The sequence below is a fragment of the Denticeps clupeoides genome, chromosome 10, assembly GCF_900700375.1.
Source record: "Denticeps clupeoides chromosome 10, fDenClu1.1, whole genome shotgun sequence".
Classification (NCBI taxonomy): Eukaryota; Metazoa; Chordata; class Actinopteri; order Clupeiformes; family Denticipitidae; genus Denticeps; species Denticeps clupeoides.
The window spans coordinates 19,670,024-19,698,009 of record NC_041716.1 but is presented as its reverse complement, the minus strand read 5'-3'; the positions used below and the strand labels follow the sequence as shown (position 1 = coordinate 19,698,009).

General features: G+C 42.8%; 1 protein-coding gene across 3 annotated transcripts in view; it reads right to left on the bottom strand.

Annotated features, from left to right (window-relative positions):
* Positions 1–24,405, bottom strand: part of nkain4 (sodium/potassium transporting ATPase interacting 4) — a 40,526-nt gene extending 16,121 nt beyond the window's left edge. For 2 of the 3 annotated variants that reach the window (XM_028994893.1, XM_028994895.1), the window contains exons 1-4: positions 24,106–24,395; positions 6,036–6,173; positions 4,116–4,196; positions 593–778 (exon numbers count right to left, since the gene is read on the bottom strand). In XM_028994893.1, the coding sequence (XP_028850726.1) occupies positions 593–778; positions 4,116–4,196; positions 6,036–6,173; positions 24,106–24,159 (459 nt within the window). In that variant the 5' untranslated portion in view covers positions 24,160–24,395. Of the gene's footprint in view, positions 1–592; positions 779–4,115; positions 4,197–6,035; positions 6,174–24,105 lie in introns of all 3 variants that reach the window. The other variant, XM_028994894.1, reaches the window with a different exon arrangement.
* Positions 24,406–27,986: the final 3,581 nt, after the last annotated feature.

The window sequence follows — 27,986 nt, the reverse complement described above, 5'->3', positions numbered from 1 at the left end:
TTTGCCGTGGCAGATGGACAGAGTGTGTGGCAGCATGCTTCCCAAAATAAAAAAAAAACAACTATGGCTGTGTTGATGTGACTGTGCATATTTGTGTCTGAAATAGAACAAATAAGACGAAGCACTTCAAGTTCTCCTTATGCAGAGAAATTAAAACACACATGTAAAATGCACAAACTAGTGCTGATTGCTAACTAGAAATGACTGTGCATATTTATTCTAAATGAAACATGACATGAGTTGTTTATAGAGCACTGCATTCATATTCCTGTTACAAGAGAAAAGCTGGATTCATGGAAAATAGCATGTTTCCTGAGAGAAAATATATCATAATGCAACTAATTTCCTTGTACTCCAGCAGAATGTATCCAAATGGTGTTGAAACTGAAGCAAAATGTAAATTCTGACCCCTTGATCCATCCAAGTATTCCTAGAGGTTGCTAGGGGTTTATATTCTGTGATGAACCAGAATCATTGGTGTAATGGGTTATGATGTAGATGTGAGTGGGGATGCAGCCAAACTGAATTCGTAAATAAAAATGTTTTATGTAGATTTGGCCGTTTGGTCGTAGGAGTATTGTGCGTTACTCACAGAGATGAGAATCTGGAAGCCACTGTGCAACACCTCGATGTACTGGTACTCCAGCAGACATCCCTTCACTGAGATGTAGGCCTGACTGTCCGCGCTGGGCGACACCTCTCTCCTCTCGCACCCCGGCCCATGCTCCCTCCACCATGAGTGGTGTGCAGAAAGGTTAAAGGTCAGAAGGTCACTGTCCTGCAATAGAACCCAACAGAAGCGGTCAGAAGGGAAGCCAATCCACCCTACTGAAAAAAAGTCAATATTCCATCCAATACAGTTCAGCTGTCTCAGCCCAATGTGATGCATCCATTATTAATCACCAGCAATCAGGCTGTCGATGAGATGTACGGCCAGTTAGAGATCTCAACTACTTACCAATCACAACACACACACACATGTCAGGTTCATTTAAATATATGCGTTGTATTGAGAAGTACACTAAAAAAGAGAATTTGGATGCACCTACTCTGTGGTGGTTATGGAGACTAAGATGGTGCCATTTTTGAAGAATCCAATACAAGAAACGTATTTCATATTTTTTGTATCAGGAGAAAGTCAAGTATGTTTGATGAATCTGTTTGTTCAGTCGCCTCTTTTTACTTTCATGGCTGCTTTGTTCGCTATCATCATCATCCACAGACACATCATGAGATGCTCATTAACTTGAGTTTTCAGCATAAACCTTCAGCACTGATGGAACCCGTCCCCTTTGTCAAAAAAGACAAGAGTGTGAAACTCTGCCATCACAGCAAAAGCTCCCTGATTTGGAGAGCCTATTTTTTGGTTTATTACGTAACATTACGTAATGTGTTATTTCATAGTCTTGTGCCTTCAGTTTGATTCTAAAAAAATGACCCATGAGTATGCATGTCCAAACTTTTGACTGGTAGTGTATTTAGGTTGTCTCATATTTAAAATACATATACTACCAGAGCCCAGAAAATGTAAAAACATGCATATACACAGAACAAACTGAACCGACCTTGGCCAACCCTCAGCTTGTTATACTGCCCTTCATCAAAATCATTATCACCGCCACCAGTGTAACCATAACAACAAGAATAATGACAATAAGCACAGTAATCTCAGCATGATGGGTTGATTGGCCGGTCTGGGGGTCTGACAGGAGGGTCAGCTGATCGATGCCAGCTGCCTCGGCTCATGCGGCGGTTCATCACAGTCGACCCGGCGTGACAGACAGCCGGCGCGCCCTGCGGCCACCGAACAGCTCAATCAATACGAGGCCACGAGAGGGAGGGTGGAGCTCCAGAGGAGAAGGGAGATCAGAGAACCACAAAAAGCAGGATCTGAGCGCGCATTTCAAATGAGAGGAGAGGCGGGGGTACTTTCATTCAGGAGAAGAGGAGTAGCAGAGGAAGAAATGAAGAGGGTGCGGGCGTGAGGGTGGTGGCCATGTGTTGCATAATGAGGTGTCGGGAGAGCAGCTGTGGGCCAGGATCAGGCATTAACCTGGCAGATGGACACTGACCAATCCCCTGCCAATCCACCACCACCCTCACACACACACACACACATTCACATATGCAGAATCTTTTTTTGTCTGTCCCTCTCTCAGACACAGCATCCTTTCTTTTAATTTTAAACATGCACACAGACACTCGCGGTCAACACAGCATAGTGCTCTGCTGCTCATTTAGTCTTATTGAAATGCATTAACGCTGCATCCTGAACTGAGGGAGAGAAATGGCAGGATGTGGGGGCAGAAACAGGGAACAAGATAACAAGAGGGGGGTTATGAAGGAAAAGAGAGAAAAAGGGTCACTGGCCATACCTCACTCGGGCGGGTGACACCACGTTTAATCTGCTAAGTGGAGTATACGAGATGGGGGTAGGCAGACGAGGGGACAGCTTCAAGCGAACCCACTGAATCCAACATACCACCTTATAAAGCCTGCAACTCACTATCATACTGTACAGGCCAGAGGTTTTGGACAACTTTACATTTAGCAGAGCTAAAAATGTACCAAATGGTGTTGAGGCACAGGAGTTTTTTATTGGTAATAATGTAAAAGAATGTATAAATGTATGTATATATTTGAATTGTAAAAAATATAACTGATTTATTGTCTGAATATAACTGATTTACGGTTTATTATATATATATAATTATAATTTAAAATATCTTTAAAACAATTTATATATATATATAAAAAACAAACTGCCTAAGTCTGCCTCCAAACGGTATTCCATACTATGTCGTCTTCCCTGCCACCATCATCGCTCAACTGTCCAGCACAGGAAGATCTTCATGCCCAAGTTACAATGGGTTTCATCAAATATGCTAAACACACACTGTTCAACAACCACTAAATAATGTTACTACATACTATAAAATATTGAAAGCCTGTCAGTTAGATTGTAATTTATTGCCAAATTATTGACGTTTTAGGTGGTTCCAAATTTTAAAACGTTCACAGTGTCATTCCAGTCTGACAGAAATTAAGTTACTGAAATATTTAAATTAAAACCGTAAAAAATATCATACTGTAATTTTTCTGCTCCTTTTTCTCACATTGCAATGTGTTAATATGTATTCACATCTGCACACACACACATCTACACACTTCATTAACATTTTACTATTATTATTGTTGTTATTATTATTATTATTATTTATATTAAATTCTTGACTCTGTATTTGTATGCAGACAGCAAAGAAAGAATTTCATTGTACAGAGAAATGTAATTTATGATAATGATACAAAACGCTTTGAATCTTGAGTTCAATCTTGAATCTAAAAAAGTTACATAGGCTGTCTGACTTTACTGGATTAGATTGATGCAGAATAAATAATTGATTAGTTGTTCTTCTGTAACAATGTTCCAGATTTGCATGTAGAACATGTCTGTGGTTGTGCATGTTCGGCTAAGTGTATTATTTACCCATCTGTGACCGGCTGTGACCCCTTTCTGCAATGCCTTGATAGCACTCCTTAGGGGCCGCTCAGGTCCAAAGCTGAAGCCGAGCGTCTCAGCTATCAGCTGGTAAACCTGTCATCAGGACAGAGAGCCAAAGAAGGGCCCGTGGTGGGGACATCGCGACTTCAGAAGCAACTCATGGCCAATAGACACTGCTCTCATCCATGCACGGATGTTGCCGTGGTCCTGTGTGTGGTCCTGGACGCCACTGGCTGTTGTCGGCGTGGACATGTTTTAAAACTAATTTGCAGAATGGTGTTGCTCTGTTTTACCCATCGTAGAAATGTGTTAATTGTGCTTCAAGGTGAAAAAAATCCCAGCAGACATCACAGTCAGACTGGAAAATGGCTGTTTCAGTGCACTGTAGAGCATGCTGGGAAAATCTGGGGATAGGCAAGTAAATTTTTTCTAACAGGAAGACAGACACACACCAATCTGCCTCTGTGGAATTCTGTAGGCATGCCACTGTTTTCCATGTCTGGGAATGATTTCCCTGCCACACACACACACAGACATAAAACCTCACAATCTTTGTGAATCATAAATCTCACCCAGAATACAGATAACCTACAGTGGACCCGGGAAACCTCACCTTGTTGAGACTGCCGACGTCCAGATAGAAGCAGATAATGAAGACATTCCAAGCCACCCAAAGAGCCGTCCAAATGATGTACTGTTGAGGAAAAAAGAAAACAGATTTTAAAAACAAGTATTCTACTCTGGCCTCCAGAACATTTTTTGTTACAACCTCATGCATTGTACTCATCATTTTAGAGACACAGCTTAAGACCAATTGGACATAGTGTTGGGAAAGTGTGATATATTGTCTCACTGTAATTTCTTGCCAGCGTATGATAACATAATACAATGATGACCAAAAACCTGTCTTGGTCTTGACTGTGTCTCTATTGCAGTTGGTTCTTGTTCCTTTTAGCTCGTGTTTTCGAATGCAGACAAGTAACAGAACAGAAGCATGTATGTTAATGACCACAAAGGCCTTGCAAAGCACCACCCGGTCACCACCCTTTTATCTTTTATTTAACAAACCTTTATCCGTCACTAATTTACTTTACCACCATATACTTTAAAGAACTTCCTTCAATGGGCTTTGCCTTCAATCTCCGTTTTCTGTTTACCATGCAAGACAATAAGGGCATGGCGGCTAGAAAAAAAACTGCATAAGCCATTCAAATGCAAATACGAGCCAACCCCACTCCACCCGCTTTACTCAAAGCTTGAGCTGAGAGGCATCAAGTAAAGCCCAATTAAATCCCAGATATTCCAACCCAAGTACTGAATTAGCAAATGAAAGGGGAATAATGCAATTTGGTCCTGATTGCAGCCACCCAGCAGCTCCCAACACCCACTGTGGCTGAAGTCAAGCCTGAGGTTTATGTGGAGGAACTATAAACTGCTACACTCTTCATCGCATTTTTAAAAAAATCTTTAAAAATATTGCTTTTTTCACCTTGGCAGTAACAATAATTCACATACAGCCACACTTCCACACGTAAATATATAAACATCTGCCTCTGGTATAGTGTACTTTTAATACGATTCGTATTTCATTCAGTATTTATAGTATGTTTATTGTGTATTGCTCATTTCCTATTGGGAATGTACATGGTTTAAACCCCTGTTTCCTTGCTGAGGCACTAGTGTGCATTTGTACATTTTTACCCGTTCAAGTGCAGAACCCAACTGCACTTGAACCCTGCCACAGTATGAAGAAGGACTGTCTATGCGGAGCTCTGACTCACAGCTTTGAAAAATGCTTTTGTTGAGGTATGAAGTCATGACCACCCAGTTATTCATGAGAAACGCATAAGATTTATCAGAATTCAGCACCTAAAATACACTTCTCAAAAGATAAAGGGAACAGTTAAACAAAACTCAAAGCCAATCACACTTCTGTGAACTCAAACTGTCCACTTAGGAAGCAACACTGATTGATGATCAAATTTAGACAACATGTGGAAATTATAGGCAATTAGCAAGATATCCTCAATACTGGCACAGTTCACAGACTACTTCTCAGTTCCTTGCTTTCTGTCTTTTGAATGCTGACAGTGCTTCCATGGTAGCATGACAGAGTCTACAATCCACACACGTGTCTCAGGTAGTGCAGCTCATCCAGGATGGCACATCAATGTGAGCTGTGGCTAGAAGGCTTCCTGTGTCTGTCAGCGTAGTGTCCAGAGCATGGAGGCGCTACCAAGAGAAGGCCAGTACATCAGGAGATGTGGAGGGGGCCGTAGGAGGGCAACAAAGCCTGCAGCAGGACCGCTACCCCCACCTTTGGGATCATATATCGTGCAACCCCTTCAGAAATCCCCCCACAAATTCGGGACACACACAAAGCAAACTGAGCTAGAAAGCAACATACTGCAGGTTCTGACCACAAAAGCCTGGCAAAGCACACATTGACAGCTATATTTTCCTATTATCACAATTCATATCTACCCTCCAGAAAAAAAATCTGAAAACTATGAGCGGGAACATCATCACTTACCACCACAATGTATCGAGGTCTGTACTGAATGGTGCCAAACAGGCCCAGGATGACAACGATGATGTGGAAGAAGTTGGCCAGGATTGGGGCCCATTGGTAGCCCAGGAAGTCAAAAACCTGCCTCTCCAGAGCCACCATCTTGAAAGAAAAAATAATAATTAGCTGTACATTTATTTTTACGAGGCATGTTTTTTTTTAGGTCATTTCATGAAATGTTTTGGAGATGGTTTGCAATTCCAATCAGCAGAGACCTGTAATTTTCTAAAGTAATGAAACCTTATGATTAGTTATATTTAGAATGTAGAACACTGAGGCTAAATTCAGCTTCCTTAAAGAATATGAATGCACTGGCTCGTGACTTGAATACATATTGAATAAATCTGCTTTAAACTAGAAGTTTTTCATAAATGTAAACAACAATAGTTCTTAGTTAATAGTTTTTTCTAGAAATTTACAAAGGTGTTTGTACTTCAAACCAGCATAATATTTATGCTTACACTTCAGAGATTTTGTTGGATTATGTTTGATCAGTCGATTATATAAAGGAAACTCAGTCATTTAGTTTCACAGTTTCATGACATCAAGTCACACACCAAGACAGAACGCAGCAACAAGACACCAGGTAGATGTAGTGCAACAGCAGGGTGTTCCCAGACCAAGATTTTAAAATATTCTGGGTAGACTGAGAACAAAGAAAAAGGCCATGTTGAGGAACACAGAAGAAGTTGTCAGACAAAGAAAACACAACAATCTGGCAGAAACCAGTGGAACCCAGTTACACCCATCTACTGTCCTGAGATTTTTGGCCTGAAGTGGTCAGAAATTTGGCTGTAGCCACAGAAGGACTGAAGAGTGGTACTGCAGGTGACAGTGAAACAGAGTGGAGGTGTCTTGCACGTTTGCAGCTGGATTTGGTCAGATTTTGATCAATGGTGTCCTCAGTGCTGAGAAGTAATGCTATAGAGTAATAACGTATAAAGTAATACCATAAGGTAGGCATTGATTGGCCTCTGTGGTTAGTTTGCTACAACCTACCAGCAGAGTTCCTTCAAAAACTGTGTACAAGCGACCTATAAATGTGATGATGTTTTAAAGACAAAGGGTGGTTACACCAAATATTTATTTGATTAAGATTTCTCTTCATTTCATACTGTACTTTCATTTTGTACTACAGTACAATTTGTGGTTAATATTACTACAGGGAGTGCAGAATTATTAGGCAAATGAGTATTTTGTCCACATCATCCTCTTCATGCATGTTGTCTTACTCCAAGCTGTATAGGCTCGAAAGCCTACTACCAATTAAGCATATTAGGTGATGTGCATCTCTGTAATGAGAAGGGGTGTGGTCAAATGACATCAACACCCTATATCAGGTGTGCATAATTATTAGGCAACTTCCTTTCCTTTGGCAAAATGGGTCAAAAGAAGGACTTGACAGGCTCAGAAAAGTCAAAAATAGTGAGATATCTTGCTGCAAAATCACTGGAGTGCCCAAAAGCACAAGGTGTGCAATACTCAGAGACATGGCCAAGGTAAGAAAGGCTGAAAGACGACCACCACTGAACAAGACACACAAGCTGAAACGTCAAGACTGGGCCAAGAAATATCTCAAGACTGATTTTTCTAAGGTTTTATGGACTGATGAAATGAGAGTGAGTCTTGATGGGCCAGATGGATGGGCCCGTGGCTGAATTGGTAAAGGGCAGAGAGCTCAAGTCCGACTCAGACGCCAGCAAGGTGGAGGTGGAGTACTGTTTTGGGCTGGTATGATCAAAGATGAGCTTGTGGGGCCTTTTTTCGGGTTGAGGATGGAGTCATTCTCAACTCCCGGTCCTACTGCCAGTTTCTGGAAGACACCTTCTTCAAGCAGTGGTACAGGAAGAAGTCTGCATCCTTCAAGAAAAACATGATTTTCATGCAGGACAATGCTCCATCACACACGTCCAAGTACTCCACAGCGTGGCTGGCAAGAAATGGTATAAAAGAAGAAAAACTAATGACATGGCCTCCTTGTTCACCTGATCTGAACCCCATTGAGAACCTGTGGTCCATCATCAAATGTGAGATTTACAAGGAGGGAAAACAGTACACCTCTCTGAACAGTGTCTGGGAGGCTGTGGTTGCTGCTGCACGCAATGTTGATGGTGAACAGATCAAAACACTGACAGAATCCATGGATGGAAGGCTTTTGAGTGTCCTTGCAAAGAAAGGTGGCTATATTGGTCGCTGATTTGTTTTTGTTTTGTTTTTGAATGTCAGAAATGTATATTTGGGAATGTGGAGATGTTATATTGGTTTCACTGGTAAAAATAAATAATTGAAATGGGTATATATTTGTTTTTTGTTAAGTTGCCTAATAATTATGCACAGTAATAGTCACCTGCACAGATATCCCCCTAAAATAGCTAAAAATAAAAACAAACAAAAAACTACTTCCAAAAACATTCAGCTTTGATATTAATGAGTTTTTTTGGGTTCATTGAGAACATGGTTGTTGTTCAATAATAAAATTATTCCTCAAAGATACAACTTGCCTAATAATTCTGCACTCCCTGTATATAGATTACTGGTAGTAATCTATACGAAGATCTATACGAAGACCACAAAAGTCATTCGTCTAAACCCCACTTGTCCCTGAACAAGACACTTAACCCTGAGTGTCTACAGGGGGAGACTGTCCCTGTCACTACTGATTGAAAGTCGCTCTGGATAAGGGCATTTGATAAGCCAAGTAAAATTCTGCACTGCAGACTCATTTAATACAGGTCATCCACACCAACGTCAGCACATCAGGAGCTGAGATGATTAAGTACGTAGTTCTACATAAAACCTACAAAGTAGCTTACAGCATTGTCTTCCACTCAGGGTTGGGATACATGGTAATTGTGATAGGTATTCATAATGTATTCAAAATATTTAAATTTACAATGCAGCATTTATGATTTTTTACTTTTTAAAATAATAATACAAATACATTTAGAATACATTTGCTGCTTTGTAGACTTTCACATTGAGTGCACAGCTTTGTGTGAATAAATAATATTTGAGTTTGATGTTTAATTTACGTTGATGCAGATATGCCAATTGCCAAATTATGTTATGATAGCTAAAGAATAGCTCTTGCTTATTACCCGATTTCAACATCAGCCTGATGTTGTATCTAGTTAATACTAGATACAGTATTAACTTTAACTCAGTCGAAATGGGCCATCCCTCAAATTTGAATTTGAACAGAAGGGTCAGGAAACATATCCAGTGAGGCTTAACTGAAGTGTAAGTGAAGTGATTGTCATTGTTATACACTGCAGAAATGTCCTCTGCTTTTAACTTGGGAGGAGTGTGTGGGGAGCAGTGTGTGGGGACGGTGCTTTGCTCAGTGGCATCTCAGTGGTACCTTGGCAGATTGGGATTCGAAACGGCCACCTTCTGATCACAGGGCCACTTCCTTAACTGCTAGACCACCACTGACCCTGCTTAACAAGCTTATGTGGTAAGAAGTTGATGGTTGTCTAAATGTTTCTACTCAGAGCTGTGGAGCTGGCAGACTTGATTAAGGTCAAGATTGAATGATGGGGCTTAATTACACTGGAAAATAAGCCTCTGGGCTGACGGAATGTGTGGTTACCCATCAAACGTGTACTGAATGGTAGCACAGAGGAAACCGGGGCAATGATGGAAGGAACACAGTGAGATCTACGACACCCCGTTCCCTCTAGCCCATTATGGACTCAGACGGAGCCATAAAACATGGCGGGCACTTACAGTGCAGTGACCCAGAAAGTCCACCCCCGCCTTAGGACCATCACTCCCACCTGTCCAGGGACTGAGAGCCTGGATTCAGAGACACAACAGCCATTTGGAAGAACAATCCCATGGCTGAGGCTGACATTGGTCTGACTGGGCATCCAAAATGGCAGCTTATGATGACGGAACACAATCCATTGACTGTAAAAAGACCTCAGGAGGTTGTCACATCCTGAGAGCCTGAAGGGAAAAGAGCATTTTCCTCAATATAATAAAAGATGCTTCATTTCAGCAAGAGGGAGAGGGAGAAATTCGCTCTAATGCCTGAGGCTCAGACATTCCAGCACATTCTCTCCAGTGCAACATCTTTAGTGTTGTGATTTTTCCCACAGTAAGTGGTTCTAAAAGCTTCTCAAAGGTTGAATGACAGGATTGGAACTTTCCAGAAGATGCAGGAATTTCACCCCAGGATTGGGATTTTGCAGGGGTGTGGTAACTTCTGAAGCCACTTTGGGTTTATGGGTGGAGGAGGTGTGTTTAAGGTCATACTTCAACTTTAATTTCCTCCATTAGTTCCCCCACAAATCAGTTCACCCAGGGCTGAAGGTATAAATTAGGAACTAATTGAGACGTTTCAGTGAAAACCCTAAATTTCGCGGCTGGTGCAGATGTGGTGGATTTTGGGCTTTAGTAATCTGTGGTATTAAACGGATTGTGTTACACCACCCCAATTACACAGCCTTCCTGTTCAAGATGGAAACATAGACAAAACCACTCACTGAAGAACCTTGGACCAGAAGATTGGGACTGTAATGTACTTTTTTGGGACACCAGAAGTTAGAAAGACTGTAATAATGATAGTTACTTTGGAATATCCAGTTCCATCGGTAAAAGAAAAGTGAAACTGAAAAGAAACATAAGGCCTTTATGCAACATAGGAAGCTGCTAAAACTACTGGTGGAAGTTCCCTCTGTATGGCGTGTTTGCATTGTAGGAACTAAAAGTGACTGTAGTTTGAGAAAATACATTTTTGGGGACTTAAGAGTAGAAAACTATTTTTTTTTAATTGCATTACAATGAAATGACTGGTTCTGATTCCCAGACTCTATCCCCAAAAATGTAACTAAGCCCCTGAATCAGTGTCACATATGCTGTATTTTACAGTGTGACAGCTTTTATAACAAGTGTTTAGTTGCACAACACATTTAATCACTTCCCACCGATAAGACTTTTCCCCCCTAAAAATTAGATCATCAACCAATAGTTTGCAGGCAGATTTTAGTCATTATGCTCTATAAAACTTAGGAATCTTTAGAACTCTTTATGAGAAGTAGAAACTTTCTACAGACTTTCACCATTATTTCTGTTATTAGAATTTTATTTTTACCATTTCATTGTTTACCATTGTTCTATATTTGACATTTTAAAATCATACCTTGTTGTGCAAAACTGTTTCCAGTCACATTTAATGGGAAAGGTGCATTCTACTACATAAACAATTGTAATTATATATAATGTGAAACATATAATATATTTTTAATAAAATTTATTGAAATACTACTAAATACTACCTCATTCTCTTTTTCCACTGGCTTTATCCCGAGGGTAAAATGCTAACCACCCGCCAGCAATTACATCTGAGTTACACCCTATATTAGAAAAGGCCCAGCGGCAGCCTAGTAAGTAAAGACCATAAAGGACTGGTCAGGAAGAAATGCACAAGAGCAAACAGGCCAGCCGGGAAAAGGAACAATGCCATCCATCAGCAGCTCTTCTCCCTTCTCCTGTTTTTTAGTCTAATCTCATCCTGTCTGCTGTTCTTTCTTTGGAACTTTGAATGTTGCAACATCAAATGGAATGAACGGCATTTGGCATAAAACATCAGTTTTGACCCCAAATGCTTTAATTACCCATGCTGGATGCAGGACAGGTTTTTTTTTTATTTATTATTGAAGCTCAGTGAGGGGGAAGACAATTAAAAGTGTTAGAGGGAGTAGGGGGGATAAGAAGAGAAGAATAAAAACTGTGCTGAGTGTGAGAGAGTGCTGGCTTCCCACCATCTCACGCCTCTAATGAAAAAGCATTACGAGAGAAAACGGACGAGGCTCAGACACTTAGAATACAGAAAAAAAATCCTACACTCTTTACACACTCTCTCACTCACACACACACACACACACACACACACACCAGTGGGACTCATTAACACATCCATGATCATCTGAATGCTTTTAGGAGCAGCGCAGCAGTGCGGAACAGTTCCTGGAAGAGTATTTGTGTCTAACTGATCAAATTCACTCCCACCTCCAAATGAGCCATTTTCCCGGGATTGGGTCCACCTACCCCACAAATCAACTTGGGTAATGCACCTTTTTGTCCTTGATTGATTGCTATTATTGGCCGGCTCATTGAGTTTCCTTTTTCTTTTTTTAATACAGCGGCCATCTCCTCTTTCCTCCCAGATGACCACAGAGAGGCGTTGCTCTCTCTCTCTCTCTCTCTCACACACACACACACACACACACAGGGGAAGACATGCCTAATGATGTTCCTACACAACAAATGAGTGTTCAGATTGAAAAGGAACGCACTCTGTGTTTGTGAAAAGAGCCTGCATCAAGTGTCTGGGAGTGAGGTGAGAGCACTTGATGTGTAGCCACTCGGGAGCTTGCAGGGTTGTAAAGAAGGGGTGTGAAACTTCCCACACCTTACAAATCGATTCGGTTTCAGTTTGATTATCAAATGATACTCATGCATTGTGATTAATTGTTGAGTGTTTTGAGTTGTTTTATTGGTAACTGAAAACATTCTACAACTTTTGTGAACGTTATAAAGAGCATGGATGTGTCAATTCACTAGAGTTCACCTATAATTTAAGGCACATTTAGGCCAGCGTTGAAGAGCAGAGCGCATTGATTTATCCTTGCTGGTAATGGCCACACTTCTTTCTAAGACAAATTGTAACACTACACTGACACCTGGAGTTTCACAATTTACTTAAACTTCCCTGGGGGAAGTGGTTGGCCTAGCAGGTAAGGAAACAGACCCGTAATCGGAAGGTTGCCGGTTCAAATCCCGACACACACTGCTCACTACACACTACAGAAAAAACAACAAGAACCGGTTAAATGCCCCCGTCATCCGCCCCACACCACCAGTACATCACAATCACCAATATTTCAGCACGTTTTGGTTCAGACCCGTTTTGGCTTGAGGAGGTAAGCTCAGTATCTGTGGTGTCACTTGGAAGATGATCCAGCAGCAGGCCCCATAGTTAACCCATTCCTTAACCCACTCAGTCAGAACACCTTCGTTTGTCCAGCAGCTTGTATTTTACGGGAGTAAGGGACACAGTCTCAGATCTTTTTTAACTTTTAACTTTGAAAATTCTGCTAGTCTCTGTAGCTATGCGATCTATGAGGTGAATGGTCATTTTCAGATCAGGTGGAAGTACAGTACTCATTCTTCCCTACATTTAAGTGATATAGAATGACCAATCTAGCAGCAAATATTTGGGGTTTTGTGCAACGTCTGCAATATTTCATCTTGGGTTCCATTGATCGATTACTTGAACAAAACAATCAGGTGATTTCAAAAGCTTCTTTCCAATCCTCCTCAGTAAACTGGTTAGGAATATCCCTCTCCCAAATACGCTTTGCTTGACGCTGATTAACCCCCAACCTGTAGTTTTGTGCATTTCCTTGTGGGGGCAGTAACGAGCAGGGCTGGGGTCAGGGAAGGGTAAAGCATGTCTACATGTTCTTCTGAATCATTTTCATCAGCACCACTGTCCCCACCTCCCTCCCTCTCTCTGGCAGACATGAAAGGTAATGAATTTCTTATCATGGAATTTCCTTCCCTCCCGTTCTAAAGGGTGCGGTTTCCGAATCACAGCCCATCGCCCGCTTCCTGCATCTCCCTTGCCTCCACTGTGTCCCCACAGACGGGACAGTGAGGACTCAGCCCCTGGAGCATTTCACCGTTTTTCCAAAGTCCAGTTGATAATCAGGCTACTCTGCTCTCTGTTACAGATAACAGCCACTTTGCGAACATTAGATACACTGAGTGGGGGGGAGTGGGAGGATTGGGATCACCACATGGTCCTCACTTCTACGGGAACTCTGTTTATATCTGCAGAAAGTACAGAAATGTACAGAAATGTATGGGATAGTTAATGGTTAATAGTTTATAATACTCATAATGTCATGACAGATGTAATGTTTGTGTAATAAAGCAGATGACACGTCACACGTTACATCACGAGGAGGAAGAGTTTTCATATCCCAGCGATCCTGACAGAACTGGGCTGAACTGCAAACAGGAGAAATCCCTTTGAAGAATGTCTGAGCGGGAAAGAGAAGTGACAAGCTGAGATGGGGTCCGAGTCCCAAGGCACAAAGAGACAGTCAGATTCCTAGACGGTTCGGCTTTGTTTCCTTGCGGCTCATCTCGTCTGCAGCTGTCTGTATATTTTTAACCTTCATTCTACAAAATTACATAGTGAGCATTTATCATCATAAAATGATAAATTCCATCCTCATTTGTCACTCCGTGACATTAACTGTTCCAGTCATCGCTATCCATCCATTAGATTAGTGTGCTTAATTAAAACATTGGAAAGTGCCTTCTGCTATAAAACAAGGGTCTTTCCCAGAAATGTCCCAGTCTGATCGTTTTGTGCCTCTGCCAAGTTGGATCCCGGGCAGTGAGAGATACACTCAATTAAACATAATAACATTCACGGTCCATCTAAAAGAAATGGCAAAAAAACACATGGACGATCCTATAGTCTCACTCCTGGTCCTCCACAGATGCTGGGAACTGTAAAGCATAAGGGGGTAAGACTATTTCTTCAACTTCTAACATCAATTCATTCTAATACACAAAATAAAAATACAGTAGATAAGATGATCTTCATGACCAAAGCTCCTCATACCAGTGTCAATCCTAACCTGACATCCCTTGGTCCCAACTTCATGCTGCAGAAAGGTCACAGGTTTGACAGCTTGGACGTCAGAACTCAGAGCTGGGAACTACTGTACATACATATGCGGCCTGGATAAAATGATCAACGCCAGTTATTGTATAAATAATTGTATATGTTTCGTTTTAATTTGTCTAGAAAAAAAGAGGGGCTGCCCCATATTAGGGTCAGTATGGTATGTCACCGCTGAGTTGAATGCCTCCCACAACCTCAAGCTGATAAAACACAACACAATAAGAGGTTTTTGACATATCACCATATCACCATATCACCAGACGTTGCCATAAAAGTTGCACTGATAAAAAATGAGACAGTTTTCAGTGGTTTTATACACATTGCAACCATTCTGTGTGGAAGAAGCCCTTCTTTATTTTGAAGTTAGGGCTCATCTGACTTTCCACTTTAGGGAGTATTTTAGTTGAAGTTTCTGATTAGAAGGTCTGGAAGACACCACAAGACCTTCCTGAATCAGTTTATCAAGATCAACAAAGAACAATGTAGAGTAACCCTGTGATTGGTGTTCTTAGCATATTTAGCATGACGCTGCAGATTCACACACAGTTCTGTCCTTTTCCTAATGAACACACTGTGTAATTACGGTAAATTATAAAACCAGGACTATTAAGATGGGACACCATTCATATTTGGACACAACATGACTTAACAAAAAATGTGATACACAGCAAGCACAGCACACGGTGACACAACGAAATGTGGCCTCTGCTTTTAACCAACACCCTTGGTGAGCAGTGGGCAGCCGTGACAGGCGCCCAGGGAGCAGGGTGTGTGTGTCGATAATCGGCAACCTTCTGATTATCGACAACTTCCTGATTACCGACAACCTTCCGATTCTGGGTTTGCTTCCTTACCCACTAAGGTAACATGCTTACTATTTTTAGGTTTATGGAGTTTAATCGTAACAAGAAGGACAATGTACTGCTGCAAAATAAACATCGAACCAGAAGGTTTGACCTAAAGTCACAGGTTCAAACCCCACTTCCTACCATTGTGTCAATGAGCAAGACACTTAACCCTGAGTGTCTCCAGGGGGACAGTCCCTGTAACTACTGATTGTGAGTCGCTTTGGATAAGAGCATCTGATAAATGTGATTGGTTGAACAGATTAATACAAAATAGAATAATTAGATTAGCAATATTTGTCATTGACTGTGTGACAATGACCAAAGGTTACAGCCCTAATGTAGTCCACAAGGAGCATCTTTTCATTTTTATTTTCTCTGAAGCCATTGGGACAGAAGGGCACATGCCACCAATTATGCAGTGTGTGAGGCTGAATTCCTTTGTGGTACTCGAATGAGCAGATTTTGCACCCCACCCCCCTGTTTCTGCATGTTAAAACACATCCTCTGCTCCATCCAGGGTCTCGCCGTCTTAATTCTTGCATTGTGTTCCTGTGGGTTGGCATGGTGACTGGACCATAGGACAGGACGTTCGAAAAGTGCTTCTGGGCGAGAGAGAGGACCCTACGGTCTCCAGGGTCTGCCTGTTAATTGCCCGTTGAGAAGGGGATGTGCACTGGGGGTTGTTCAAACCAACCCCCCCCGTCTCCAGAGGCCAGAGTCCAAACTATAAATCACAGACTCCAATCAATAATTCAAACACCTTCAGGCTACGGCTTGTCTGCTCAACAGAGGACTAGAGAAAGGACTAGTTACAGACCCCCCTTCATGATAATAAATGGCGTCCGTCCGGACTGAACTCCAGTTCCGTGATTCATATCCCATCATTCACTGTCCCTTGGAGCCATTAGGTAGAGGGAAAGTCACCTTGGCTTTAACTGGTCCTGGTGTAGACAGCAGCTATCGCTGAGCTGGGGATCCACATGCTCTTTCTATGTGGTCTGTGGTCGTGTTTTTCAAGTTGTAGAAAAAGGTGTGTCGGGATAAATGATGGCTGAGGCAGAGTTAAAAAAAGAAAATAATGACCACAAACTACAGACCGCCTCCATGACTTGGAATAAGGGCGGCTGCAATACTGTAGTCTTTCCTCGATGATACAGATCAGAGAGCAACCCAAGTCCCCAACCACTTCCTGCAGGTGAAAAATACTTCCTGCCCAACACGTGGTAATACCATCCTGGATGCCAATGTTCTAGGTACAGTTCATGCAGGAAAAGAATCAAATGCATATTCAGACTGTGGGCCTCTGAAAAATGAGCTCATATAAGGTACTCTTGAGCACAAAGGATAAACTTAAGCAAGGTCATCCAGAAGAAAAAAAGCATCATTATCATCATCATACAGCATCATCATCCCTCACTGCAGGCTCAAAAGAAAGCAAAGCGCAGGCATATTATTACATTTCTATACCCGCCCTTCCATCGGCCCATTTCAGTACCCTGCACTTTACATTTTAATGGCCACAACAGCCTGTGAGAAGTAAAGTAGTTTTCGTGGTTCTGAACCACGCCCTCTTTAGGAATCCTCATCACTACGCATTCAACGGTAAAATGAATATTACATCTAGATCATTCAAATCACCATTACCATCCAACTGGTTATGGTGTCTTACACCAATCATAATGTTTACTACAGTACAGGTCAGAAGTTTGGACACACCTTCTCAATCAATGTGTTTCTGTATTTTCCATTTACGTTGGTAGATTCTCACTGAAGGCATCAAAACTATGAATGAACACATGTGGTGTTATGTATTAAAAAAAAAGGTGAAATAACTGAAAACATGTTTTATATTCTAGTTTCTTCAAAACCACCGCCCTTTGCTCTGATTACTGCTTTGCACACTCTTGGCATTCTCTCGATGAGCTTCAAGAAGTTGTCACCTGAAATGCTTTTCCAACAGTCTTGAAGGAGTTCCTAGAGGTGTTTAGCACTTGTTGGCCCCTTTGCCTTCACTCTGCGGTCCAGCTCAAGATGGACCAGCATCTGGATTGGGTTCAGGTCCGGTGACTGTGGAGGCCAGGTCTCCACTTTTTGTGAAGTACATACTTCCACATGTGTTCATTCATAGTTTTGATGCCTTCAGTGAGAATCTACCAATGTAAATGGTCAGGAAAAAAAACACATTGAATGAGAAGGTGTGTCCAAACTTTAGGCCTGTACTGTATATATGTGTTTATACAGTGGTGGTTACAGTGGTGGTTATAAGAAGGTTGCAGGTTCAAATCTTAAATTGCCAAAGTGAAGTGCCTTGATCAGGGTACCCACACACTGCTCCCCGGGCACCATTCATGGCTGCCCACTGCTCATTAAGCGTGATAGTGTCACATGATCCCACTCACGTGACTGGGAGCACCATGGAAAGGAGTTGACGCAACACCTTTAAAACACAAGATGGCCGCTCCCAGGTCGCTCAGTCATTGAACAGTTCCTTTATCTTTGCCTAATTTCCTATCCTGCCTCCCTGCCTGCTCCTCTCCTGTATTTTTTTTCCATGGATGTTGCAGCTTCAGCTGAGTTTACACTCGCAGATTAATGTCATGGTAATTCACCAGCCTCCTTGCGTTTTGTCCACACTGGTTAAATGCAGAGGATACATTTTGTTGTGTGCACCGTGTGCTGTGCTGCAGTGTTTCACAATGACAGCCACTTCACTTTTATATATATAGTAATATCTATTTAGATGTGTAAGTATAAAGCACTAACCTCATATTTCAGAGCTCCTTTTTTATGGAGCATGAACGATGAGGATGAGATTTTGCTTTGTAAACATGCTGAAATATTTAGTGCATATAACAGGCGCTTGGCTGGTTCCAGTCAGCTACGTGAAAAGTAGCAGCGGTTCTGGCCCGGTGGCCCCATGCTGATAAAACTGGATTTCTTACACAGCGTCACTGCTTCCTGTCCGCATGAGCAGGCAGGAGTGGAAGACTAACCGTGTTTGGCAATGCTTGCCATGTGACTGAGACGCGAAATTGAGACAACAGTGAATCCCATGAATAATCTCTGCTCTGTTAGATACACGCCCCCCCACAGGCCCGGTTCACTCGGAACGTTATCGCGGCACTGCAGTTCAGAGAGGCAAAGATGCGCATTTCCACACCAGCCACCGATGTCCCGTCACCTCTGAAAAATGACAATTTTATTAATTGAACACAGGTAACAAACCCCAGAACCTTCAGATGCGCATACACACACACACACACACATTGTGAAGCTTCACTGGTCTCAGGATTCGATTAGATGACGATTATCAATATATCGTTTATCAATGCATCATGATGCATCCCATTCATTGTTGTACACGTCAGACGCTGTTCGTGGCGTCAGATGAGTGCTCAGTCGGCAGCGCTTTCAGGTGACGTCAAATAGCATTGCTTGCAGCATATTTGTTGCCGTTAATTTCTGTCGAAATCCTGATGATCGTTAAACAGCATTGAACGACAGTGAAACACCATACGCAAAAACGTGTATGGTGTTCAGAGGGCGATCGTTTTGAATGACAGTGTGGACGAGGCTGAAATCAAACCCGGTGCGGCGCTGTACTCAGATTAGGCCGCCATAGTCACAACTGGCATTACTTTTTAACTAGAATTTTATAACGTTGCCAAAAAATCACCAAGCATCTTCATGATATAATCGATTATGTTCTGCACTGCATTGATGCAGAATCGTCCACTTCTGCATCACGATGCATCAATTATATGATTAATCTCAACGCCCCTAACACACATTTACATTTATGGCATTTGGCAGACGCCCTTATCCAGAGCGACTTACAACATGCTTTCAAGTTACCATCGATAAAGTGATCAGTTCCGGTTCCGAATACAACTTTTTTATTCACTCTGTTGTAGATTCTGTACAAGTTCGACAATAAGAAAGTTACAAGATAAAATAAATGTTCTCTAAAGACGAAGGTCTTGAGCTGCCATTTGAAAATACTCAGTGACTGAGCTGTTCTGACCTCGAGGGGAAGTTCATTCCACCACCGAGGGGCCAAGACAGAGAAGAGTCTAGATGAATGTCTTCCTTTTACCTTCAGAGATGGAGGGACCAGGCGAGCAGTACTGGAGGCTCGGAGTATACGAGGTGCAGTGCGAGGTGTAATAAGGGCTGTGAGGTAGGATGGTGCTACTCCATGTTTTCCACATTTCATTGTGTGACTGTGTGCTGTGCTGCAGGCTTTCACTTTATTATTCCCAAAGACCCTCTTGACTGGGACCTCCAAGCTGCGGCATTTCTGCAGCATCTTTCACCGCCTCATGCTAGTTTCATCCTTAATCCAGCTGCACTAATGATGCTTAATAACAGTCAGAGCGCTTTAATGCGAAGTGGTGGTGGAAGGGCGCACTGGCACAAGGCACGTGGAGGAAGTGGAGGCTGTTAATGCACCGCTTCTGCTCGCATCGCTGCCATGTTTGGTGTCTGAGTGTGTGTTAGACTGAGTGTGTGGGCTGGCATCGCATCCCTTGCCTCATCAATATTTATCCACCAGTGTGGATGGCATGGAATGCCATTCTAAACAAATGCTTAATATGCAAATGACGTGAGGAAAAAAGCTGGGATCAGATACATGGTTTATTTTTTTTGTCTTATAACAGACAAAAACACTGTGTGGACACTTTGTCCAATTAGGCTTTACTTCTGCTAGAAATGACAAGTTTGATCCAGACCTGTCCTTTTGTGTCATCTGAGAGGACATGGCCATGGAGGAATGTCAAGGTACGAGGAAAGCATTCATCTAGCATTCTCTCTTGGCTCCTAGGTGGTGGACTGAACATCGAACACCTGAGTCACTCACGAACGCAGGCTAAAAACCTTAATTTTTATGAAAAAAGGCCTCCTGTGTATATTTATTATAATAATAAAAACAGTTGGGTTCTGAGTTGTTACATTAATGGTTTCTTTGATGGATATTTCAAAGCATTTATGTCATTCACACTGGATGAGAACGTCTGACAAATGCTGTAAATAGAAGATCTGTAAGATGTGATATTTGCTATACCAGACCCCAAATTATGTTGCACTACAAGACCCATCAGCAATTGAATAGCTATAATTTCCACAATTCTGTGCTCATCTGTAGAATGTATCAGATTGCAGTTTGTTTAAAAACCTTGAAACTAGTTGATTCACTGTGCTTCTTGATATAACTTCATTTTAGATTAGAGTCATTCTGCACTCAAACTGAATAGTGAGTACAAACCTTGGTGATGAGATATGGGAAATTGGTGAACAGGCCGGTCAATACATCAATCCTGCATTTCCACTGGGTACAATGACAGGATGCTTTGCCGGTGTCGGTGGAAAAATTTTTGGTTCTGTTCAAAATTCCACTGACCCATGTTATTAACATGCCATAGACGTTGATTATGAGGACCAAATTTATGCTTGGTAAGTAGGTTGGTTATTGGGTTATGGCTAATACAGACACCTATCTTAAGTTTGTAGACGTTTTTAGCACTAAATGTAATATTTTTGTTACATTAGCTCTTCAAATGTTAATGTAAACTGACATGCATTCTCAAAAGAACAAACAGCCACAAATCATGGATGCCAGAGCATGCATCGGTGCATTGGTACATGTTCAGGTTGATGTGATTAATTTTTAAAATGTGGGCAAGGATAAGGGACTGCATCGTCACAGTCACCCATCTGTGAGTGTCATGTGTGTGCAGAATTATGACAAATGATGATCTGGAGTAACATAAAAGTTGCATTCAAGCCGACTGGTTTGACTAAGGAGTAGAAAAGGAATGGAATGGAATGGAATGTATTAGCCCTAATTGAAACTTCAGCCTGGCAGTGAGAACGTAGCCATGGATACAATGTTGTAAATTGTGTAGTCGAACAAACAACTGGCGAGTATGTCGTTGGTCCAGCAAAGTACATTCATTCTGTGTTAAAAATACCCCTGAGCAATGCGTTAAACCCATGTTGCACCAGGAAGACAGGATCTGGAAAAGAACGGCCAACGAATGAAGGAATGAAAATGAAGGAATAAATTCAGTCGACATCGACTTTTTATTCCGCGCCCCTGATAATCTGGTGTAACCGTTTTCCTCCCCCCATCAAGCCGTCCCGACTCGTCACCCTGCACAGGCTTCCCGGGGACCCGCCGCTGATTCGGCTGCCCCTGCCAACTGCTGCCTCACAGTAGGGGGGTCTGGCGCTCCCCCAGCAGGGAAATGACAGACGCGCCTGAAAGTGGCCTGTGCGGCGTGCGACTGTTTATCTCCGATTCCTGTATGGATTCGGCTTCCAGGGGTGCCCTGCGGAAGCTTCGGTTCAAGCCACGGCCTCATTACCGACGGCCTTGACTGCAATTCGCCGCACAAAGGAACGGCGTCCAATTAAAAGACCTCGCCCATCCATCACGCTGCTCCTCCAGGTCTATTCGGCTTTCGCCTGTGCACCTTAACACAGGCGTCCTGGGCCCAGCCGCTTACACAACCCATCAGGCCCACCACATGTCATTGTCTCCATTAGTAATGTTGTCTTTCAGAATGACAATGTCACATCAACAATGTTTTAAGGCTTCTTGGCAAGAATTAAACATCAACGTCCCCCAGACAAATGGTTGAGCAAGTGATTCAAAGCGTCTGGCGAGAGCAAATGGGGGGATTTAACCAACGAATAGAAATCAATAAAACCTCATTATCCAAGCCTGGTGTTCCTTGATTGCTGCACGATGCCACAGTTGAGTTACGCCCCAACCGCAACAAAATGTCCACATCAGACAGACGCTCTTTCTCAATCGTCTCAAAAAATGAGAATTCAACTTCGAATTGTCATTTGTGTCATGAAGCGACTTTGAGCGCTTCAGTCGAGGAAAGCTGGTGCGAAGCCGGCGTGGAATGGATAATGCGGGAGTCTTTAAACATGCTGCTCGTCCCTTGCCTGCTCCTAATGAGCCAGAGGGAGGTGAGAGGAGGGGAGCAGCAGGGGTGTCTGTGGTCCACGTCAGCCTGCGTTGGTGACAACCGACGGTGGCACTGCCCTCCGGAGGAAGGCTGGAGGGAGTCAGAATCCTGATGAATGTGTCTGTGTGTTTTTGGCTCATAATTAGGACATTGTTTCCCAGGATAGGGGAGATGAATGAGAGGCAGCCGGATAAAAGGAGAACAAGGAAACGGGGGGAAGCAGAACAACTTCGTGAGAAAATACCTCCACCCCATGAAGAAGCATGAATAACAAGATCACAGTCCTGTTCGATAAAATCGCAGGAAGCACAGTCATGTCCCTGCTGACAGGTTCGAGACTTGCACCTACTATTAGATGATGGGTATCATCTAGGCATTCATCAGAGAGACTGTGAGTTGCAAATGAAGGCATCAGAGAAAATCCTTACGAGATAAACCAGGTACAGAGCGGTGTGTATATAGGCATGTGTGTGTGTTCTAGCGCTTTCATTTTAGAGCCTTACGGGGGCATCTGCACATTTGAAGGGTGTCTGACACTGCTGTCCTCTGGGGGACAGACGCGAGACGCGCTTTTACTGCTGCTGTCAGAGGTAGAGGAGATGAGCTGGAGACACCCAGAGGTCCAAAGCCACCGTACCGGCTCCATCACTCACACCTCCACCCTCTACACCAGCATACACGGGCCAAAACGTTCCTACCTAACAAATACATACACATTGTTCTAATTCGTCTACTGTACGTTAAAAACGGTGTCTGGTATCTGGAGGCGGTTTATGATAAAAGATTTATGATAAAAATTCACATTCTTACGCTTTTGAAATTGTACTTTGTGGGAGTTTGTGGGATAAAAGTCTTCAGTCACAGACATATCACAGCTGTACATCACGATATAGTCTTCGATTCCCACCTTTACTTCAGAAAACACACAAATATGTAATAACTGTTAATTACGACTATATAATTACTGTAAGCACAGTTTTCACTGTTGAAAACCCTCGCGGGAAGAACTCCGCTTCCCCAAGATGCAAAACCACTAACAGGCAAACTGACCTTTATATCAAATTATGGAATTTCAACATCCCACGTATCCCAGTGGCACAACCATCTAGATCCTTTCTATGTCTTTGCGATCCATGTTTCAATCAAAGAATTCTATCAGAAATGATCACGCCTTTTATTCACAAATAAGCGATAAAATAAAGGTAATTAATTAGTTGGTTAAGACTGCGTTTCATTCGATATAGATTGTAAAAATAATACCAATTAAGTAAAATAACTTCAGAATTTTAATAAAATACAAAAAAGGGGTTCAGACAACAAAGATAATATATTTGATCAAAACTTTGAATACAGTGTTGTTTAATTTATATATCTATATTTAGTGTTTTGTAGTAATTTGTAGAGAACACGGCGACCCTACACCCCGCGGACCCGTCCAGCCCGGAACAAAAGGCGGAAAAGCGGCGCGCTTCGCCCCGCACACGCCGACTCACCAGCTGCACCGCGCAGAGGAAGACCAGCGAGCAGCGGCCGCTGCAGCAGCCCATCGTGGCGGAGCGGAGAGCCGGTCCTCACAGCTCCATGCGCCGCTCGGCTGTCCGGGACTGCGGGTGGGGGGAGCCGAGAGTTAAACCCGGCCGCAGCCCCCCTCTCCGGTCTCCCGGCGTTCCGCACAAAGACTCATTAGTCCGGATGGAGGAGGGAACCCGACTTCGCGGCTTTATTCGTTCGGCTCTTTTCACGTGTTTATTGAATCAATGCGAATTATTGTGAGTTTCACTGAATGTCGTGCGTAAGAATGCAATCACAAGTATGTTAAACACACGTTAAAAGTCTAAATGTGACAGTGGCGCACAGTTTGTTGATGTGGTTCCTTTAAAAACTGCTTTCATTGTTCCAACTGAAACACGCTGTTCTGAATAGCAGCAGAAGGAGAACTGAAGAGAAACAATGAAACGCTTGAATTTTCTCATGAAAAATGAAAAGATGGTGTCGGCGCCCCCTGGTGGCGCCTCCGTGTGATGTCGGAGGAAACGAGTGTGGAGACCAGAGAACTTTCTGAAGCCAGGGACCCCTCACTAAGAAGAACAATTCGAAGTATAAATGTATACAGAAATGTGATTTGCTTCCTTCTTGGTCACCAGTAATTATTAAACAGGGGTGGTAGTGGCCTAGTGGGTAACACACTCACCAAACTACCACAGTCATGTTTGAGCCCAACTTGTGTCCCTGAGCAGGACACTTAACCCTGAGTGTATTCAGGGGGACTATCCTCACTGTCCCTGCTGATTGTAGGCACTCGGAATAAGGGAGTCTGAGAAATGCCGTATATGTAAATGTATAAACAACTGATGCAAATAATTAGACAATCGAATTTTGCAGACCGCTGCCAGAGATACCATGAAAAAACATAGACAATATAAGTACATTTATTCCCTTGGAGTTCTGGAAATGGTGGTTTATTTTCTTTGTTGTTCTATTCCCAATTACTGCAAGTATAAGGATATTAAGGCTAAATACACTAAACTAACTTTCATAAGCTGGTTTAGGCTTGATTACCTAAAGGATTTCATTTGAAGTGTTTTAGATGCAATGGTAGGGTACATTTACAGCATTTATCAGACGCCCTTATCCAGAGCGACTAACAGTCAGTAGTTACAGGGACAGTCTCCCTGGAGCAATTTAGGGTTAAGTGTCTTGCTCAGGGACACAATGGTAGAAAGTGGGGTTCGAACCCGGGTCTTCTGGTTCATAGGCGAGTGTGTTACCCACTAGGCTACTACCATAGTTGGCAAAGCCTTATTATTGGATGCTAATGGCCATCTGTTTCTGTCCTGCGTCCTCTATTTTATTTGCCATCATTGAGCAACTTTAAGGATATAACACAAATACCACATTTATATAGTACCATGTAAGGAAGGTGACCAGGCTTTTAGAGGTTTTTCTATACAACGTGTTGTTAAGGGATTATATATTATTAAAAAACAGAAAAAATGTGAAAATGAGGGACAACATCCTAGTATAATGAATGCAGGACTGAGGGTTAAAATACTGCGTGGCATACAGAACAAAGCAGAACACCTCTTGACACCATGCAGTGACCTTAGAGTCATTACCCAGAAGGTTATAGCTTCCTCTAGTGGTGAACAGTGATGGAGACATAATTGCATTTCTGAAAAAAAAAATCAGGTAAAGGCTGCATTATTAGATGCAAAAGGAAACCTGGTGGAAAACCACCAAATGTCTTACACAGTCAAGATGACTGCAGTTTTTAGTGGCACACATAGATTTTTCCAGAGTACATGGAATATTATGTAAATGACATTATTACATGTAATTGAATTTTAAGGTTATTGTGCATTCCACAATTTGCTTTACCTTTACACACTGCCAATAAGCACTGCTTGAATATTTACTTTTATTTTCATTCTTTTTATGTATACCATAATGCAACCTTGTTCAAGCAATCACAATCATCTACCCTCCTCCCTAGTGTATCAAGAAATAGTTCTGCATACATAAGGGACTTAAAGTAGAAATACATTTAAATACTAAATACTATATATATTTATATATGGGCAAATATTGCCAAGTCAAGATGTGTTGTGCTGATAGATTCCAACCCAAGAAGACTGACTGATGTAATTAAATTAAAAGGTGCTTCAACATATACACATTTCCCCTGATTGAGGTCATACTTCACAACAAAGGTGGAAAAGGTTTCACATTTACAGCATTCATCAGACGCCCTTATCCAGAGCACATTTCAATCAGTAGTTACAGGGACACAATGGAACTTTGTGTTTTTTTTGGCTCACAGGCAAATGTCTTACCTACTAGGCTACTTTCACCCTATCATTTTTTGAAATCACAAAATCTGGCATTTTAACAGATTTTGTATCCATTATGTGTAATTCACTGGCCTGCCAAAAAAAAACGTTACACAGTCTAAAACTTGTTAGAGCTGTATTGAACTTATACCATGACCATGCTCTGGCTAAAGCAGTGTCACAACACTTATTTCAGTCCAGAGTAATATTCTGGGGGTTAAAAATGGGTTAAGTAACATGTTGACATATTAATCACTGCAGAAACCCCATCCTGCCTCCCTCAACGACTACCGCCCTGTGGCCCTCACCTCAGTAGTGATGAAGTGCTTTGAACTTCATCATTTCTTCACATCCGGACACACTCGACCCACTGCAGATTGCGTACCATCCCAACCGATCCACAGACGACGCCATCTCACATCTCCTCCACACAGCACTCACCCACCTGGACACTCGGAAGGGAAATTATGTTAAAATGCTCTTCATTGACTACAGTTCAGCATTTAACACGATAATCCCTTCCACACTCACCACCAAGCTGGAGCACCTGGGACTCAGCTCATCTCTCTGTCAGTGGATCTCCAACTTCCTAACCGGGAGACCACAGGCAGTAAGGTTGGGCGGACATGTCTCAGCCTCCATCACTCTCAGCACTGGAGCCCCCCAGGGCTGTGTTTTGAGCCCCCTGCTGTACTCTCTGTACACCCACGACTGCAGCCACTACAAACTCCACCACCATCATTACGTTTGCTGACGACACTGTCATGGTGGGCCTGATCTCTGACAACGACGAGACGGCCTACCTGGAGGAGGTTGGAAACCTCGGTGTCTACATCACACAGGACCTGTCATGGTCCTGTCATGTCAACACCGCCCGGCAGCGTCTCTACCACCTCAGATGCCTGAGAGACTTCAGACTGCCCTCCAAGGTGCTCAGGAACTTCTACTCCTGCACCATAGAGAGCATCCTGATGGGAAACAGCACCATGCAGGACCTCAGCCACCCCAACAATGGACTCTTCTCTCTGCTGCGATCAGGGAAGCGCTTTCGCTCCCTGAAGTCCAACACAGAGAGAATGAGGAGGAGCTTCTACCAGCAGGCTATACAGGCTATTGTTGTCATGTGTAATGTTCCCTAATCGTTTTCACCTGTGTTTAATTGTATAAAGCTGCCCTGTTCGTTTCTGTCCGCTGTCAGGTCTTTAACGTTATGTTCCGTGTTCACCAGTGTCTACGTCTCGGATGTCTCCCCTGTCCTGTGATTCACCATTAAACCCCTGTTCCGTGATGTCAGGTGAAAGCGTCCTCCATTCCTCGTCATTCCTCGTCACTCCTCGTCCTCCTCTCCGTTCACCTGCCGCGTCATGCCCGCATGGACGTGACAGAAAGACCTGACCCACATTTGGACGCCACCTGACGCAGCCCCGCTGATCGGAGGAGCCGCGACTCGCCGGGAGGACGCCGCCAGCTTCCTTGTCCCTGGCCTTCCATGGCTTCATTCAGCAGGGTCCCGACCCCTGCCTCTCAGTCCCGTGTCTGGCGGC